This window comes from Haliotis cracherodii, unplaced genomic scaffold (genome assembly GCF_022045235.1).
Source record: "Haliotis cracherodii isolate W230 unplaced genomic scaffold, xgHalCrac1.p SCAF_16, whole genome shotgun sequence".
In the NCBI taxonomy this organism is placed as follows: Eukaryota; Metazoa; Mollusca; class Gastropoda; order Lepetellida; family Haliotidae; genus Haliotis; species Haliotis cracherodii.
The window spans coordinates 13,620,672-13,641,061 of NW_027266271.1; the positions used below are offsets into that span (position 1 = coordinate 13,620,672).

General features: G+C 38.9%; 1 protein-coding gene across 1 annotated transcript in view; it reads left to right on the forward strand.

Moving 5' to 3' along the window:
• Window positions 1-11,257: 11,257 nt before the first annotated feature.
• LOC139463848 (zinc finger E-box-binding homeobox protein zag-1-like) overlaps window positions 11,258-20,390 on the forward strand; it is an 86,753-nt gene continuing 77,620 nt past the window's right edge. The window contains exon 1 of the mRNA XM_071245226.1: window positions 11,258-11,601. Coding sequence (XP_071101327.1) covers window positions 11,541-11,601 — 61 coding nt within the window. The 5' untranslated portion in view covers window positions 11,258-11,540. The remainder of the gene's footprint in view (window positions 11,602-20,390) is intronic.

The window sequence follows — 20,390 nt, forward strand, 5'->3', positions numbered from 1 at the left end:
ATTATATGTGTCTTACACTTAGATCTAACTCTTATTTCTTATCTTCGATACCATCCTGGCGCCTTCAAAGATTTGGCTACAGATAATTCTTCCATAACGTTGCTTTTTTATGGTCATCCCTGCCAAAACACCCCAAAAGTCCTCAAAGATTTTCCATTTTCAAATCAGACCTACAGACACACCTATTTCGAAAACACTACCACAAGGTATGACTTTCATTCTAAAACGCACCATGAGCATGCCGGTAGTCAAGGAATTTGGCGCTTTGAAAATACGTTATTAATATTAATATTAGTAGTATGGTTGTTGTTGTTGTTGTTGTTGTTGTTGTTGTTGTTGTTGTTGTTGTTGATGATCAGATGGTACGCGGTCAGGGCCCCGCCATGTTGAAGTTGTCATCCGGGCACCTAGCCGACGTCAAGCACTGCGTGACATTGTGGAGATGTCATGACACTGCTTCACTAAGACGACCAGGAAATAACCGTCATGTCAGGATTACTGAGATAATCCTCATCAGAGGGAAGATGGGGGATATCGTGGAAGCGCTTCACTTGATACAGGCCACGGTCGAGATGAGATTATCAGCTCTATCTTCAATGATTACAGCTTGTGTCGGGACGCGTGGACTAATCCGTGACCTTTGATGAATGGGTGGGTGTTGACAAACAGACAGACAGAGAGGCAGGCGGGCGGACGGACGGACAGAGAGGCGGGCGGACAGACAGACAGACAGACAGAGCTAAAACATTTCATACCACAATAAAAGATGTTTAACATCCAGCCTTATCTTGGCTTACGATACACTACTTATTTATTTCATTATGTCCGGTAAGAAACTATTCACAAAGAAACAATCGTTATAATATGATGTAGACCAATAAACAATGCATATATCTTATGAATAATTGTCGTCTAAAAACATATGTTATTTGTGGAAGAAGAATTGCATTTGATACGCTTAGGATTATTTTCAGATAACAATTTAATGAACAGATCTTTAGGATCACTAGAATTTTAAAAAGAAATAATATCGACCTAGGTCGGGAGGATTTCAGTAATTATTCTATCTCTAATCATCTTGAGTTATATTATATATTTATTACATTTGCTCTTGAACCACCAATGGTGAGAAATAAAAAAAAAGAATTTTATACTATTGTTTTACGCACATGCTTGGCGTGTGTTTTGCTCATCAAATCTTATAAGCCTCATAATTTTAAATTAATCTATTCTATCATTTAAATATTTAATAATAAACATGATATACTGGCTGCCACCTAATGCTAATACAACACTGTCAACATAGGACGCTCTTGTGGAAGGTGTGAGGCTGGGAGATGTGGCACTTTGCAGTAATTAAGATATTTCCATTTCCGATCGTAAATCTTCAACATAATCCTGTTTTTTTCTCGCGACGATGACAATATACCCTGATTTTCCTTTATGCTTCTGCCATATCCGTGGCCTACAAACAACAGTAAATAACCTTACCGCATTCTACCGCTATGCAAGCCTGCAGAGGTGTCTGCGTGGGGGCGGTCACCCATGAATAATTCTCATTCTGGCGTACACCCCTATGCAAATATCATGTTCATTACTATAGCCACCCGGATTTGGTGGTCATGTCGCTTCCCGGATGGTTGGTCAAGCGTGATAGATTCATCACGCGCCGGCGCGTGGCCCCTGACCACCAGGTAATAAAGTCCTACCTGTATAACACTCAGCGCGTGCCACGGGATTGCTGTCACGTGCGACTTTCTGCTCGAATACCCGTCACTCAAGAAAGTTTGTTGACGGTTTCCTCCAACCTTGATGATCTTTCAATAAAGCTGTTTACAATTTCCTCTCCTGTCAATGATAATCAAATAAGTTTGTTTACGGATTTGTCGAGTATCCATGATAAACAAACACCAGGTGGAGAGCACAGTTGCTGCAGTCGGAATTACTCGACAAGTTACGTTGCTGCAGCCTCCCTGGTCAATGTCATTCCATAACCAACGCGTGACATCGCAACCAGAACGTTGGGTATTGATGACAGGCAAATATACGCTGAATAGAACATTAATGAACAAGAAACGTGAATGCTACATGCTGTTTATGTCTATATTGACCCTCTTGAAGACACTTGTGTTAAGATAATTCGACCTTAAAATGTTGTGAATTACTTAATTTGCCAATCAGTTTCTCAAATATATAAGACAAAACAGAATGAAATAACATATTTTGATGATATTTATATTTAATATTTATTTCCTGTACAACAGGTCCATAGGGGACAATGTATGTAATTAACCGGAATTTATAATTAAAGGATTTTTTTAGTTATGAGTCATCAGAAGATGATACATAAATTCAATGAAAGTTTGCAGGTGTCGGTTTTGTCTGGTCATTTAAACTCTCTTCATGACAATGGAAACAGAAAGTATACACCCATGTGTTTGATACGGGTATCATAGTTGTGTATTCATAGTTGTGTTTTGGATCTTACGTTTGCAGTGTTTTGGTGACTGTCTTCAGCCTAGTAACGTTTTGACGTTTGTCATTTTTGGGCCAAATCCAATCTTTAAGTGTATACTTTCTTTTTGTCTCGGGAATCGGGAAGGGTGTATGATGAGTGACATGATAACGACGTTTCGTCGTGTTCCGTGAAATTATATTTTTGCTTTCATTTTTTTAAATCAATAGTAAAGATTTTAGAGTTCATTTCAAAGTTACCGAAAAAAGGATAAGTAAGGAAGAACACAAATCAACTTCTATAATATGGAGACAATATTTTTTCCACTGAACTATCATTTTTAAGCTACTTGTCAAATGTATTGGAAATGTCACAATGATGGTAAAGACTTTCAAAAATCCAACTTTCAGGTCATCAATACTGCTAAGCCATGATTTCCTGTAAATAGTCGAATGTTGACAACCCAGTGGTTGATAGACTGACATTGAGCCGCACGTCGGGTTCCCATGGACAACCATTAGCAAATCACTAAATGTTCTCACCCGGTCCTCCTGTCAAGTTGACTCTTGATAATGTGTATGTGTGTGTAAAAGTAAAGATCTGTAGAATGCTTCTAGAAATCGGCGTCATGTTTTTGTACCATACAATGTGCTGAAATAATTTGTTTTAGCATGTTTCTTGTAATTGACATCTTGCGATCTATACAGAATAAACATTTGTACTTTAATGTGTCTCGTTAGCCTTGTAAGCCTGAATGTACAAACCTTTCATGTATGATGCGGTAGTAACTCTCATATCTCATAACATAGATTTTCGGCGGGCGAAGATCTACGGTCGCTTTGAGGAACGGGTTCCCGAATATGTCCATGATAACACTGTTTAAACTTATCACAAAATCCTGCTGCTGGTATGATGATGATGATGATGATGATGATGATGATGATGATGAAGTGTATTTGTAACGCGCTAAATTCCATACATCAAATGTATGCCCCAAGCGCTACCTTACAGGGATGTCACTTACGTCATTTACAATATGTACATAGTAATATGAGGAATTATGTAAGCATTCAAACGTCGTCGGAAAAGGTGTGTTTTAATCCATTTCTTGAAATAGTCCAAGGATGGTGCCAGTTTAATTTCTAGGGGGAGTTCATTCCTGAGAATTCCTGCGCTAAAACTGAAAGATCTTTTGCCAAAAGAGTCCCGTTTCCTCCTGGGGAGAGTGAGTAGATGTTTGTCAGCAGATCGTAAGGCTCTTGCTGGAGGTGATTTCTTGTGAGTTCCGTGAGATAATCTGAACACATTTGGTGGTAACACTGATACTCAAGTTAAGATCTTCTGGACGCTGTATTCTGGACTTTTTGCAATTTGTTGAACAGTTGTTCTGTTATGCCATTATTTGTGCCATTGCAGTAACCTATTCTTGTTAACACTACCTTCCTTATCAAGTAACTTCTAAAATATTTTTTTTTCACAATACAGCATATTATGTAAGTATATACGAGTATATAATTTCACTTTAGATTGGGATATATTGATGGGAGAGTGTTCAGTTGGGGGAAGAATGTGACAGACAGCTTGGAGATGTTGTCATGCGAATATGATCTGATATGATTTAAACAATATTTATTTCCAAAAATGAATGGGATCGATGAACAGGCAAAGTCTATTTGAACACTTCTCCCTACAAGGTCGTTTAACAGTTAATAAGAGCCAGATGTACATAAAATAATAAATGTGGATAACTCTACTTACTGTTACAAATATCATGAATATACACTACACAAGACACATACATATACCGGCATATAACCAATCTGTCGCATCCATGCACATACATTCCGTTAGCCGCCTCTTGCGACAAGCACAGTCGCCTTTACGGCATGCATGGGTTGCTGAAGACCTACTCTGAGTGAAGACCTATTCAAATGTAGTTCTAGTATCCTATGTCTGGGTTCGACTCCCAGATTCGCCCTGAGTATATTGCTTTGTTTTTCTGCACCACGCCTAAACTTGAGGCTTTCCCCAAATGGTAAACGTCTACACCACTTCTGTCTTTTCTTTAAGGACAGATGATTGGTTCGTTAACTTTTGATTATCTAACCATGTAGTGTTAGTGTCTCTCAAAGACCCCGATACTGTGTAGACTAAAGTTCCTGAAATGCAAATATCTTAAGATTACATTGTTTAAATTGCATTTTAGTATATTGTAGGAAGGTCAGAATGTAGTCTGCCTAACAACAAATGCGAAACATTTGAAACTTTAAGTAGAAACATCCCCAATAAGTGCTATGCATGTCAAGCTGTTCGAAGTATGTAGTACTAATTATAGGTTGACAATGTGAAATATGTGCTATGTTAATCTGGACGAGTGGGTCAATGTATGCCATGAGCCATATATTTAAGCACTAGAATATCTCAAGACTCGAGTATTTCCGGTGCTTCCTACATATTGCATAATTATATGTCAACGTAACCGTTTGATATCAGGTCGTTCAAACGTCTCACCAGTATAAGACAACGCTGCCTTCGCTCACAGCTCAAAAGGTAGCATGTTCCATTTGTATCTTCTGATTGAAGAATTATTGTTCTGAGTGAAGAGTTTCTAATCAAAGGATATCCAATCATAAATTCATTAATTTAAGGCGGCACTCGCGACTGGAATCAGCCACTGGACGCTCTCCGATGCGAACTCCCAAACAGCCAACAGCTGCCACGGACGCTGAGTTTAAGTCTTAAAGCGCGTTAAATTCATCGCGCGATTCCTTGGCTCTTTGATCAGAGGTGTGAATGATAAACAATCGATTAACAAAGACCTTTTTCATAGTTAATTACAGGTAAGCGGTTACCTTCGCGCTGCAATTACCAGCCAGGTGAGAAACGCTATTAATTTCCAATCAGAGCTTTGAAGGGGCGGAGGTTACCGCCCCGCGACAAATAGGCCGCGTAGGAATACAAAAGAACAATGCGTGAAGCGATCTCGAGCAGGCATTGAACACTTTTGGCCTAGTTTGGTTTAAGGATAAAGGTGTATATTTATGACAGACGGGCAAATTGGACATTGTGTATGAATATCGTATTAATTTTCAAAACTAGGCACAACAAAGCAGAACGGGAATGGAATAGCCGTTCTGGAACCGAGAGTAGAATTACAGATCCTGGTTCATAATATACTCCATCTGGGGATATTGGGGACAATACCCTTCCATGTCGCGCTACACAATGAACAATACCTCGTACTCCAGCAATATTTGAACAGTCTTTCTTTCATCTTACCTGTGTATATAGAATTGATATGTTATTCAAAATAATGTTACATGTGTCTTTCCCCAGATTTAGAAATGAACAGAAAAGATTTTGGTTTTGTACTTTGATGTCCATTTGGTAGGACGACCATTGTTGTCACGAATATATACGATTAAAAAGAAGTTTAAGAACGCCTGATTCTTCATATTACTATAGTAAATCTGTCATTAGATTATTAAAAATAGTAATATGAAAGAATCAGAATGATTAACCATAGTAACATGAGAGAATCGGGTGTTCTTTTGTTTAGTATATAATCAGAAATCGATGATGGTGCTTAAACTGCGGGTGCATGAAATATATTATGATATTCATTATTTATTGCGAAAGATTATTAAAATATTATTAATCATGTCGCGCCAGGAACCCCCCAAAAGCAGCTTCATCTTCAAATTTGGTGTTATAAGTTCAAAACAGGCAAGTGTTGAAAGAGTACATCTCATTCTAATTAATCTTATGATTTTATTGACCGTCTCTAAATCTTTTGACCAAAAAGTGTTCTTATCATACCACGTGCTTTGTGTATGTGAATATCCTGAAACGAAATCAAATATAGTCCGTGAAAATTACAAATGATACTTTTGTTTGCGAGTTACAAATGTTTGGGTAGGTAGGAGCATCTCCAGGATTTCAGATGTTTGGAGTGAGTGAGTGACTTGGGTTTAACGCCGCTTTTAACAGTATTCCAGTTATATCGCGGCGTACGTGTCAGCTTAATGTGGGAGGAAAGCCCGAAGTGATGCAGGTCTCAGACGTTTACCACTTCGGTGAAACCCACGAGCACGGGTATGGTGCTGACAAACCTAGAAACATAATCGGGGCGAACCGGTATTCGAACCAACATTCATAGATTTCTGGCGTGCCCAAGGGACGCAACTCTGCACAGCGAATCGCGGCGCCTTAGACGACTGGGCCACCCGTGCCCCATCAGATGTTTGTAGCTGTTCCCAAACACTACCATGGTATATTGAACAAGCGCTATAGGTAAAGTGACGCTTGTTGGAAGAATAGATAACATCATAGACGCTGATGACACTATGCAGGGTACTTGTCAGTTGTCTTGTCTACCTTCTCCATAATGTGGGTTTGGTTAAACGCCGCTTTAAACAGTACCGTTATATACCTGTGTCACAGTACTTCGTAAGTAGATCCATGTCTATGTGCGTAATAATTTGTTATTATCAGAAATACGAACTTGAATCCTCTGCAAAACCTAGGGCGTTTTCATATATATTTCGTGTATGGGATTCACTTTACCTATTGAAATGCTTAGTTTAATGGCACGCTGTCAATACATTTTTATGTTTTATGTTGTCATTAGCAGTGTGAGAATGTCGACTCGGCTGTTTTACCTGACGGAGGATAATCTGAACAGTATTTGACGAATCGGACGCTTTACCCAACAGAGGATGATCCCAATAGCTGTGTGACGAATCAGTCGTTATACCCGACAGGGGATGATCTGGACAGCTCTGAGACGTATCAGTTGTTATACCAGACCGAGGATGATCTGGACAGCTCTGTGACGAATCAGTCGTTATACCAGACAGAGGATGATCTGAACAGCCCTGTGACGAATCAGTCGTCATACCCGACCGAGCATGATCTGGACAGCTCAGTGACGAATCAGTCGTTACATCCGACCGAGGATGATCTGAACAGCCATGTGACGAATCAGTCGTTATACCCGACCGAGGATGATCTGGACAGCCCTGGGACGAATCAGTCTTTATACGCAACAGAGGATGATCTGAACAGCCCTGTGACGAATCAGTCGTTATATCCGACCGAGGATGATATGGACAGCTCTTTGACGAATCAGTCGTTATACCCAACCGAGGATGATCTGAAAAGTAAAAAAATAACGGTGAAAATTATATGAGTGGATTGCTGAAAATGGGTGATGACACCAGTTCGAGAAAAGGATAGGTATATCCTGCCATAAGACTTGCATCACGCAGAAATATAACTGCATAAGGCACCCAGTTTTGTGCATTACTCCATAACATGTATATATACAGTCTAGGTGCTGAAGGAAATTCATATAGACTGTATGACCTTATATAGATATATGAATGTATATAATGTTATAATACAGGATCTCTCTCTCCCTCTCGCACTAAATATATACTATAACCTCCCCCCCCCCCCCCCCCCCGTATCTCTGTCTGTCTGTCTCTCTCTCTCTCTCTCTCTCTCTCTCTCTCTCTCTCTCTATATATATATATATATATATATATATATGTATAAAAAAGCACAGTAAAGTTCTAACTCTCAGGCACAATATAGTAATAATTAAATAAGTGGAGTAAGATTGAACACAGTTTTAATAGGCTAGCTATATATATATGTATGTGTGTGTGTGGGTGTGTGTGTGTGTGTGTTTTCACAATACGACATGAATTCTAGCTACATTGTCACACTTTACCTATGAACCATTGTTTCAACACAGTAGGAAGGAAGCTATCACTTCCAGAACAATAACTATTGAAGCGTTTGTTCTTTTGTGCACATAATCAGAATATCCTGGTCATAACCTGCCTGTCTCATGTGGGGTGGGGACGCAAGTCCAGGTGCAGTCTAGCCCTCACGGGGGGACATGTCATGGACTGTCCTGCCAATAGCATAAAAGTGTATAATTTTCCAAATGAGAAATTAGAAGGACTACCGCAACGAAACCCACCTTTCCTCTCTTATAAACTCATTTATGGATACAACCCCTGCGATGAAACACACGTTCGGTTATTATTTAGGAAATTATCATTGGATGATGTCAATTTCATAAATAACCGTGGTCGTCATTCATAGTGCGTGCGTGGCGGAGAGTTGAACGACGTGATCGTGAAGGTAGAGATTCGAATGGCTTGAAAAATAGTCCACTATAACCCTAATCAAATGCATTCATCCTAAAGGTAATTTATGTCGCAGAATTAATTCCATAAAACTGTTTCATCTCTGTTTGAAACAAAATTTGCACAATTCCAGGATAAACGAAAGTGTACATTAATTGCAAGAGTCTGTCTGGATTATCTGACTATACTGTCGTGGAAAAAAATGTATTGTTTCATCAGGGACCAGTATGTTAAGAGCGTGTACAAATATATGTTTAGATATAATTGTCAAATGTCCTGTGTGCGTACATATCAGGTCATTAGATGAACCATGGTCAATATTTTATATTTCACGTATGGACAGCTATACCACAGCCTTGGTGGAATTATGTTCATGTTAATATAAAGGGACATACAAAACTATTCCATTTTTACAATCAAACGACATATCGGTAAACATGCTTTCAGATCAATGTTAAGACACACACACAAAGTCCATTCATATAAATGTAAGGAAACATAAAATGTAAATGAAAATCAAAGGATATTTCTATAATGTTAACACCGATACTGCGTGCATGTACATACTGCGAGTTGTCTACCTTGGCATCTCTTACCCATACTCAAACAGTTTCAATATTCATTTAGCGTTTCAACGATTTCATAATTCATTACAAATATTTTAATATATTTGTTTCGTTTTTTCGAGATCTTGATTTTTTAATATGTTTTAGCGAGGACATTCACCTGAGCTAGAATTTGAAACAAATTCCACACCGACAGACCTTAATTCTCTTTGACTGCTCCGTCTTTCACGACTACACCCACTGTTCGGGCTTCTCCGTGAATAAACAGACACTTAACACTGGCATCAGTCATGGCAACAACAAATTCTTCTGAATAAAAAGTCCATTATCCCCAGCATTAATTTCAGTGTTATGTTCGTGCAATAGAGCACTGCATTTCAAATAGATTAATTCGCCAAACTTCTCCAAAAACTCCCTTCAAGAATCGCAACATGATCACATTCAGTTTTTACACGATTCTTTTGTGCGAGTCCCGTCTCCCGTCCTGGGTAGCCTTCGCCACCCCCGAGACAGAGAAAGGGGGGTGACAGAGCGGCAGATGGCCACACAGGCTCAGCTCCGCACACGGTTCGGGTATTTACCGGGGGTGAGCGGTCGGGGCAGGTTTGAAACTACGACTGTGCACGGTGCACGAACAAACCACACAAATAGCTGGAGCAATTACTTTGATCATGTTTAAAGGGAAGAAAATGGTTGAAACTCAAGCCCCACCTTGCAACACTTCAGGTGAATTTGCCGCCAGATGGGGTGGACAAACTCGCTATTGTATAGAGTCATTGGAGGCTAATAGTCGTATCGGGGTGCTCCGGCGCTGTCAAGATCATCTAGCTCGCCATCTCAGTCATGCCTCGTAATTACATTAGAATTGCAAATGTCCTCAATTCACTTCACATACTGCTACGATATGTTGTTTTTCTTCAATGAAATGTCATATATTTCTATACTTACAAAAACCGCACCAAATGTTAACCATTTTAGTTAAGTTAATTAAGTTACTGGGTTTTTATGCCATGTGGCCATTCTAAATCTCTGATACCTTTATAGAATTTTATTTAATATCCAGGTAACCAAATGAAGATAATTTAATTCAGACCCTCTTTTCATATCTTTTGAACAGTTGCTGTAATTTTTCACCAATTTTCAATCATGTAATTTATAATTTTCGCATGGCTAAGCATGACGGTACAATATAGAAACGATTTTCCCTTGGCGAGTGCAAAGTGTAAAAGTTAATTTCATAAAACCGCAACCGCCCCTACCGTTACAAAGCAAACACAATATTACGGTACTGTCAGACGCAGTAATTACATTTCTTAATAATTCCGTTATTATCCATAATGCACGTATGCGCACATGCAAAAATGTCTAATTCATATCCATGGTGCATCCGAGTGTGACCAAAAACTCAATGTTCCAGTCTGCGCAGGCATGGCTCGTGGTTTTGGCGGGTTTGACAGTCGTGCGCCGCTCGGAGGTACATGTATGCAGGCCAGTTTCACTATGTACAGTGCCGCAAACTCGCGAAGCTCCGATAACAAGTGCAGATTTCTCCGGCCATCTCATATGGACGGATATATAGACTGTAGCTGCCACAATAATCACTCAACGCATTTTGGCACAGGCGATCAAATTACACATCGCCTCGGTGTTTGCTGTGCCTAGCCTCCCTTCCCGACCTGACTCGTTGGCAAATCAGGCCACCTTATCACCAAAGGAGTCATAACGACCTCTCTATCCGCGGTTTTCGAAATAAAAATACAAAATGAAAAGCATTCTTGCTAATTTATGCAACCATGTACCATTCCCGACATAAATTTACCATCTTTGAACCAATGGTCAGAATTACACGACTCCAGGTGGAATTTCTTAGATCAAAGGTAGACCTGTCTTTTGCCATCAAAGATAGTCCCAAAGCGACCCAATGATATATGCGTCAAATTATGATGTCATTGCATTTTGATTTCAAAACGTTTGTAAAATGAATGATTTTTGGTTCGGTATGGTAAAGGTATCACAACAAGGTGTTTAACAAGGACCGAGCGATGGCGGATGCTGACACAAGCGGGAGTGAACAGCCCGGGCACCTGGCCATTCCGTGTGTGTCACTCGAGAAGCGCATCGCCACGCCAAATCGAAAACAAAACCTCTCGAGACCGACTCGGAAACCGACCATGGACTTTTTGTATGATGACACGGTCTGTTATAGTTAATCAGATTAAAGTTTCAGGAAACACGCGGTAAGAAGGAAATTTATATACGTGAAAGTGTCTACTCTGGCGACCGGAAGCTGTCGTTACGAATAACGGTACATGCGCATTTATCAAGGTCCTCCCAGCTCAGTTCGCTTTAAATGAAAACATGGCAGAGGTAGTCACCAGGTGGGGGAGAAGAAAACAGAAGAACCCAAGGCGAAAAAACGGTAGGTGAACATTTTGATAATATGATGGTGCTTGTATAAATATGTGGCAGTGTCTGCGTTAATTTATATCGCGGTTTCAGGGCGGTCTTTGGATAATTTCTTTAACGACTAACACCTTCCCGGCACCTGCGGTCCGTCATTGATCGAAGTGCCAGCCTCTCTTAGAACCAGATCTTCTTAAATTATGAAGAAAATGTAATTAAACAGAGTTTAGTGGGATATTCTTTCGAATTATGACAGATTTTAACACAAAGGACACTGATTATGAATCTAGGTAAGAAAAGGTGTGACGTTCTACATATGGCTTCGTTGGGCGTGTAGACTGTCTCTGATGGCGAATATGGGACCGACATCGGTCGTGGAAGATATGGCGGAGAAACATGGTCATGGTCGTAAGACCCACTAGTTATCATTTAGTATTTATTATATGCAGGTGTAAGGATTTCCAAACTAGCCCTCCAAGACAAATATATTTATGTCCGGGGGCGAGTGACGGATGGTGTGGTGTGGCGGTCGGGCGCTGAGCCATTTTCCTGTTGGCGACCTATATCCACATACATTCCGATACCTACGGTGGAGTTTATATTCATAATGAGGACATATTGTATGGTCTGTTTCCTAGGATGCCAGGCAAAAGAGATGCGTTTGATCTTTGTCTTGTCACTGCCTTGTATTTTTTCAATTTATCCATTCATGTCATTGGACTTGAAGAAAACCATATGCTGGCAAGTGGTTTCAAGTTACCGTCGCCCTGAATTTCTTTGTACCGGTGTAGTTGTTTGTTTACGTGCAAATATTTAAAATTATTTGACAAGTCACCTTTACTGTTTAAATGATTGTTTATAGTTTATTGTTTACTGTTTATTATGCTACACTGTGCTATAGTATATCTTCACTGGAATGAAAACATGAGACAGTATGGTGGCAAATTGAATTTTGTCTTAGGACGTGGCAGGTGCTCACAGTTTGAACTTGGTGCAACATTGTTGCTCTATTGACATTTTATTTCCAAACATTATTTTGTTAAATGTTTTCTTCCATTTTTCTTGAAATCAAAAATGAATTTTGAATGAAAGCAATTTATTAGCATGTCATTTGATTTACATCTGACATTTTAACATTTTCATTCATACCCAATGTTTCCTTTGAAGTCATCCCAACTTCTCTTTTAAAGTAAACTTTGATGGATGATTTGATATCATGATAATTCATCTCAGTATCTCAATTATCATTAATTACCTACTGTAGCAAGCACAGCATATTAAGTCAATTATCTACCTCAATATATTCCACTCCCACCAACAAGGATACAGTTCCCAGTTAACCTAGGCGCGTCACTTATGTCAAGCGGGGGAACACTTCTCTCTGTTAGGTCACCTCAATCTCAGGAGTATGCAAGCGTCCTGTGCTCTCATTGGTTATATTACAAACGTCCTGATCTCTGATTGGACACTTCTTGTTCTGTGAGACAGAGGAGTCACCAAATAGCTGATTTCTGTCAATTTTGCACTGTCTTGGAACTGCACAAAGCTTCTGGACCAGTAGCAATGAAATGGGGCCTAGTGTTTTAGATAAGGGAGTAGAATTGACGGAGATACACAAAGTGGGATAATGAGACTCATTGATCATTCTGGGAGATTACTGGGTTGGAGTTGGGAATGCCTCAGTGTAACAAATATTTGTTGTTCTGTAAGGAATTAGTCATAGGCCTTCACAAAGGTAATCATGCCAAAGGCTTTTGTGTCCCACTGTCCAAAAGAAGAGACAACCCTGTACACAATATTCACATCTTAAAACGAGGACACTCTAAATAACAACATTTACAAAGATTTAAAATATCATATCATATTTGACAAAAAATTAAGAAATTTCTATCCATTCTTTTCATTTACAATAAAATATTCTCAACTAAAGTTAATTCTGACAATCAATTAATATGTTAACATGTAGATTTTTTAACTCAATTCAAAGAGTTATTTCGTGTCACATAAGTGTCAAAAACATTAAATCACCGGAAACCTATTCAATGCAAGTATTCAGTTAATAAGAATTAAGATGTTACTTAAAGCTTTGTACTTTAATAACAGATACATTATAAGCCTTGTAAAATCTATTATACAATACTTGCTTCATATGGCTAACAGATATTAGACAGGAAGTGTCACTAGAAAAAGTGTTTGTAATCTTCTTAGTGTAAACACAGTTGATCTTCTTAATTAAGACATGATTATTGTCCAAACATCCCATCACTTTGCTGGACGGGTGTATTGTCCCCTTAACCTGTCAATTTCACACCTTGTAAACACCTTAATAGGCTTACAGTCAAGCACTGCACACACCTGTATGCGTAAGCTGATTGGCTCAGCTCACCTGGATTACCTGATTTGATTGGCTGTCTGGGGATGGTACTTTCTCCTGATTGGATCTCATGCTTCAGTGGTTGTATTGTTATATATTACCTATCTGCTGTCAACATAATGAGTATTGCAGTATTTAATTGTAAAGGGTTCTGATTGCTATCTTTGTTTTATTGTCACTCATTCTCAGGCAAGGAAAGACACCATGGGCAATGAATCAGGTATGTGATTGATGAATTTAGTGGTGTTTTTTGTATAACTGTTATTAATACTAATAGATGGCATATTAAGGTGAGATTGATTATACAGAATGGTGTCTACATAGACCTCATTTTAAGGCCATGGTCACATGAAATTAATTTCCTTTCCTTGTCAGAACATTTTGGTTAGACGTATGAAACCACTAATTCATAATTCGTTCCTGGAAAAAATAATTTTCAGAGCATCTGTCTAATTTTTGATAATTCTTTCAAATGAATTTTTAACTGTAGCTAATACTCTAATATAAGATGCAATGAAATTTACAGTGTTATCCCCAAGTTATTTTGAAGAAAAAGGTTCAGCAGATATTTTTTAGGAAAATCAAAGACGAGATCTTTGTTTGGTGTTTCTTCCTGGTGAAGAAAAACCGACAATAACAATGTTGGTCCACTGAGCAATGCCATCTCAATATTCAATTACATTTAGTCAAAATATTGGTGGTTGTATCTCAGAGATGCCCTGATACCAGTCATGATGCTTGGCCTTATTGATTCCCTGGCAAAAACACTTGCCTGACATTGTGCTTTGTTGTAATTTAAAATAACATGGGAAACACTTCAGATATTTGGACACTTGCCAACATGCATATTTATTCACTCTGATAGTGCATAATAATGGCGCTGTAGGTAGGAGATGGAATGGATTATTCCAAGTTGGTATGGCTGACATTAACATGAAATAGTTGCCAGTGATCAGGCTATTCCTTGCTTGGTATTTATTGATTGAGAGTAAACATGTCACATTGGAAGTAGCTGTGTGGATGCTTGTATCTAAATACCTTCGGAATACACTCTTCATTGGGTGCATAGATGACGCCATTGACAAAGTGTTACTGGAGCATGCTTAATGAAATCAAGCTTTTTCTTTTTATTATTATTTTTTATCGATACTTTACAGGGTATTAAATGGGTGGCCCATAGCCTTACTGATGAAAACCTGATGGACTAGTTGTTATTTCCCTAATGCTAGTTACATTGCATTAACTGGTACTGAAAACAAGCTTTTTTATTTATTATTATTTATAGGTATTTTACAGGGTGGCCACTAGTCTGAGCCTTGTGAAAATGATGAAGGACTAGTCTCCAAAAAGCTAGTTATGTTACATTAATGTTACAAAAGCTAGTTATGTTACATTAATGTTACAAAAGCTAGTTATGTTAAATTAATGTTACAAAAGCTAGTTATATTACATTATCCTGTCCAGCTTTGGATTGCTTGGATGTGCAACAATGGTGATGATAATTCCTGTTTTGGGTTTAGTTTTTGTGGAACTGTTTCCAACATTGTTTTATCACAAATGTCTCTAAAGAGAGAAAGAATGTCATGTAGGAGTATGTCAACTTGAAGATTAACTATAGACTATCAAGGAGAAATGACACAAACAAAGCTTCACTATTAAGAGCATGTGTTTCAGAACACTTAATTTCCTTGTGTTTGTTTAATCATAGATAAATGTGAAGGGACTTTTGTTAAATACTCATAAATATTAAAGCCAAAATTTAGTCACAATAATTTGCAGGGATTAGTCTCGATGCTCATTTGTGGAGTTTGATGGTGGAAATTATTAATTCATAAAGGTGGGACAGACCCGGCTGCTCGTCAATGGCGGTAATCACACCTTCGTGGTAAAACCATGGAAGCAAATATTAATTATTGAATTCAGAAAGAATTTACATCACTCCTCCCTCTTCCATCCCGAGCACACATTTGAAACAATTACCTTGGAATCAAAATAACTGGCTTTGGTATGAGGGATATGGGTGGTGAGCTGACAGTATTGCTATGATTGTTGGCGGAATTGCAGTGTTATAATTATAACTATTGAGACCCTTATCGCAGGTGGCATTAGACTCTCTACCAGACATGCCCTGAACAAAGCATGAAAAGCTTCATTGGTCGTCTTTGATCGGTCAGAATGCGAGGATTATTTCATCCTGAATGTGCTTTTCCTTCTCTGGTAATTCCAAAGTTAAATACTTTGTTCCCAGATTCAGAAGTTAAAGATTACAATACATGTATTGTTAATTCGGCCATTGTACTGAGGAAGACAGCGAGGCTCTTGTTGGAGCCGACTCTTCTTTGTTGGATCTCATCTAGGCTATGAAAAGATGAACTCCTGGTTGGAGATGAATACCCAGTTTTAATATGCTATCCCATACACTGATTTCGACTGTTGTACTGTTAGCTTGACCCTTGACCCTGCCCGTATAACCAACACTTAACAGTTAAAGCTAAAGCAGTAATCACAGGTCTGGTTGCTGCTGCTGCCTTCAACAGGGATGTAGATTGTTTGTTGCTCTGTTCTTGTCAGCTCTTGTTGACGCTCAACAAGGATGTTATGTGTTGTGAGGATATTTATTTTTGTTGTCATCTGATCGTACTGAACAAAATTGTGTTATATTTATTCATTTAATCATACATAATATTTTTTAACCTGTATGTCTTCATATTGTCCATTATTATTTAGTTTTTATACACTTGATCATGAAATATGATGCTGAGGTATGGTGTATATTTAGAACAGGTTTTATTTGTAAAATGTTGAAATTGTCTTGGAACACAATATTTATAAAATCTTAAAGGGGCATATGAGATGATAGGCCTGATTATGAATTGTGAAGCAAAATAAGGAATTATGCTAGACATAAATAATCTTTGGACATTTCCAGGATTTCATTTGATAGGATAATCTTTTTTATTAAAAAAACACAATATTTTACAATTTGGAAGACAATTTGTCAATGTCGTTACTTAATGTGGACAAATTTGTAACCCCATGTTAATTTTTTTTCTTTTTCTACAAAGAAAAGAGAAATTAATGATATTTTTTTACATATCAAGTCAATTAAGTTATGTTCTCCAAAAAATGTGGATGACTCGTTTGATATTGCAAACATTAACCCATCAAGGCTTGCGGTACATGATATCAATCCAGTGTCATAGAGTATCATATTTACTGTCTGGTAAAAGTCGTGATGATCAACTTGAGGCGATACCTTTCTTTCGCCATCCAATAATACTATCAATAACAAGAAATTGAAACAGCAATAATTACGTTGTCTTTCCTCGACTAGCCCGCATCTCCACATTGCCCCAGCCTTACTCAGATGATCCTGCTAGGTAATGAAAAACGAGGAATTGTCACCTTAAATGACGGACCACACGCCGGTGACAAAAGCCTCGTGGGTGAAGGAACAAAGAGGTGTTCTTTCTTGCTCAGCTCATCCTCCTGCCTCTGACAGCCCTTTGTGGAGCGATGAACACTTATGCAATAAATCTGGATGTTGATTAGCTTGGGCCTGTAGCTCTGTTACTTGAAGGGGGTGAGGGGCGGGCCCAATCAAGCGAGGTGCTCGCGACATCAATGCAATGTCCTCTTCTTTACAATAGACGGCAAACAGTATTCAGCAACTCTAACGGCAATACTAGAATGGGAAACCCAAGACACGCGCCCGGCACACGTTTGAGATGAATCTGAAGGTGCACCGACTCTAGCCTTACCTGACGGCCCACTATTACCCCAATTTTGTTGATGTCGTCCAAATTCGTGGGCCTCCATGGGGTGTCGGTAGGGGACGAGGCTATCATTTCTATTGCCGAACACGCTTGCTGGGTCCTTTCATTTTCTTCCCCTAACAGTTCAAACTGTCATTACAAAGTATTACTGTGTTAAACTGCTTTACCTGTGTCGCGAGCATGTTTGACACAGCTAACAATGACCTATGGGATCCTGTTTCACAGAGAAAACACTGGCTTCTGTTCATTCATGGTACATCTGCCAGGCCTCCTTCAATACGGTCGTTGGCCTAAACTTGGTGGAGGCTGAAGTTCAGGTGAGGAGACAACAAAAACACCTCGAGGTGTGAAATCACTGTCGCTGTTTTGCACTTTTTGAAACATAATCTGAAAGCCCCTCTAGGTTGATCATGGCAGTAGGGGGGCAATCCATTCTTGTACAGCTGTTGAAGGGATGCTGTCAAGGCATGAAGTCTTTATTTGTTGTAAGTGCTCAGCTTTAGGCAAATACTGTTAAATATTTGTGTGCATTTAGAGGTATTGTTCCCTTAGTCTGCAGGAAAGGGAAAGTTAAGTGATCAAACAGTTTGATAAAATAACTGCTCTTGGGTACCACTTTGAAAGGAAACTGCCGTATATTATATTTAAGGTGACACAATGTGTTCTGTGTTGTAGTGCTAATGGGATGATTGTGGATTTAGTTGGTCCTTAGATTTAAATTAAATAGCCAAAAATCCCAAAGGCCCCTGACCCATTAAATTCTTATAATGTATATGCATATAGGTAATCAGTCAGGTGTATCATGGAATAAAAGGCATTTCCAATCATGTTGAGTATCAAAGTCTAGGGCCCCGTTCCACAAAGCGATCGCAGCTCTAAGGTAACACAGACTTACGACTGTCGTAGCGTTACGATTGCTTTGTAGAACGTGTCCAGGACACATACCATGATAAGTAGATAAAACCAGTGAAACATTTAAATGATACTTTCTATCCAAATTTTGAAATTGAGTTTTGAGTAAATTATGATAATTATGGGAAGTGTATCATGAGGTGTGATCTCTTGTAATTTTATGATCTGATAATGACCGAGTACGTGGCTTGTTGGAGACACCTTAGAATTTAATTCCTGGTTGTCATGTGTGATGTGTACAGCCTGACTGTAAATATGAAGCACAAATGTCGAGGGGAGGATTTAGGTAGAATATTGGGAGATTTTAATAAGACCATAGCTTTAAGCATCAGGACTGGGCCAACTGATGGGCGAGATCATTAGAGAGAGAGATAGCTAGCGGCCCTCCACTGTCCCTTTGTGAGGGCGTGTGTGTTGGGAAAAGGATCACCTGAACGTACCTTAGGGCAAAAGCTGGTTTCTCCTCAGTTTGGAAGGAAAAGATTTGTCACCTACAAAACAATGGCAGAGGATCATGGCTTTGCTTGTCGTGTTGATTGAAAATTGATCTCCAGTTACTGTTGAGGTGCTTTGGTTTAGAGGCTTCTGATCATCTCTGAGAGTCGATGTGGGAGGGTGCCAACACCATGCAGATGGCGCTGATGGCCTTGGAAGGGTACCTATTATTCAGAGTCAATATCAAAATTTGCTTTCCACTTGTTATTAAGTGCCAGGATTATTGGAACCTGGTCCAGAGATGTACCCCTACTGAGGTGTGTGTGAACTCACGTTTATCAATTTAATCAATGGCTGCTCTTTAGACCTTAAAGATCAATCCAGTTCAATCAAACTCCCTCCTTCCCCAGGTTAACATCAGAAAGATTTGGAACACGAACATCTCCATAAATGTTTTGGATTATCCTTGGTGACACAACAGTTCGTCATTGGTCATTTGGCTGAAAGTGATCGATTATGATTTTTGAAGTGATTCCCAACACTGTCGTCAATCATGGGAAAATGATAATTTTTCTGAAAATGTCTCAATCCCATAGGCTGTATGTTGAACACTGACGAATGGTATAGTTGTTTAAATCAGACACAACTAGATACATGGTGGTTGGTACTCTCTACAGAGGAAATGTTGTATGTACCTTGTGAAAATGTGACCAGCAGAGCTCCAGACATCTGGCAGCGCCCGTTTTATCACACCAGGGTCTGATTATGCTGTTTGCCCTAATGATTTGGAATTATGAGGTGCTCGTCTAAGGTGAATGTAATCTCCAAGTTTTGTCTCATGTTGACAGAAATATTGGGTAGTCTCATCTGCTGAAATACGATCTTTGTCCTTCTGTCCATATTTACTTGTTTTAATGAACATGTTTCGGATGTGCAAAGAAAGAACTGCTGTTATTGTTTTCAGACAATATTTCAATTAATCTCAGCGCTTACTGGGGGCTGGGAATCTGTATTGAGTGGTCAGTCAGTCTCACAATTAAATTGGGGATATGGTCGTCCCCATTCTGTTGATGGGGCAAGCAGCGGAGGATAGAAGAAAGAAAGTTCAATTGATCAAGAAAAAATGCCTAGAACCATTAGTCAATTTATTACTATGACAGTTACGACTGTCAATGATGGCTCTATAGAGGTATTCCTGCTTTGTTCTTCTCCATCATAGTATTTTACTTTAAATATCAATAAAAATATGCTTATAAGGGTGACATTTAATAAAGAAAATGAAAAAAATGTAAGGAAATTATACTTTAC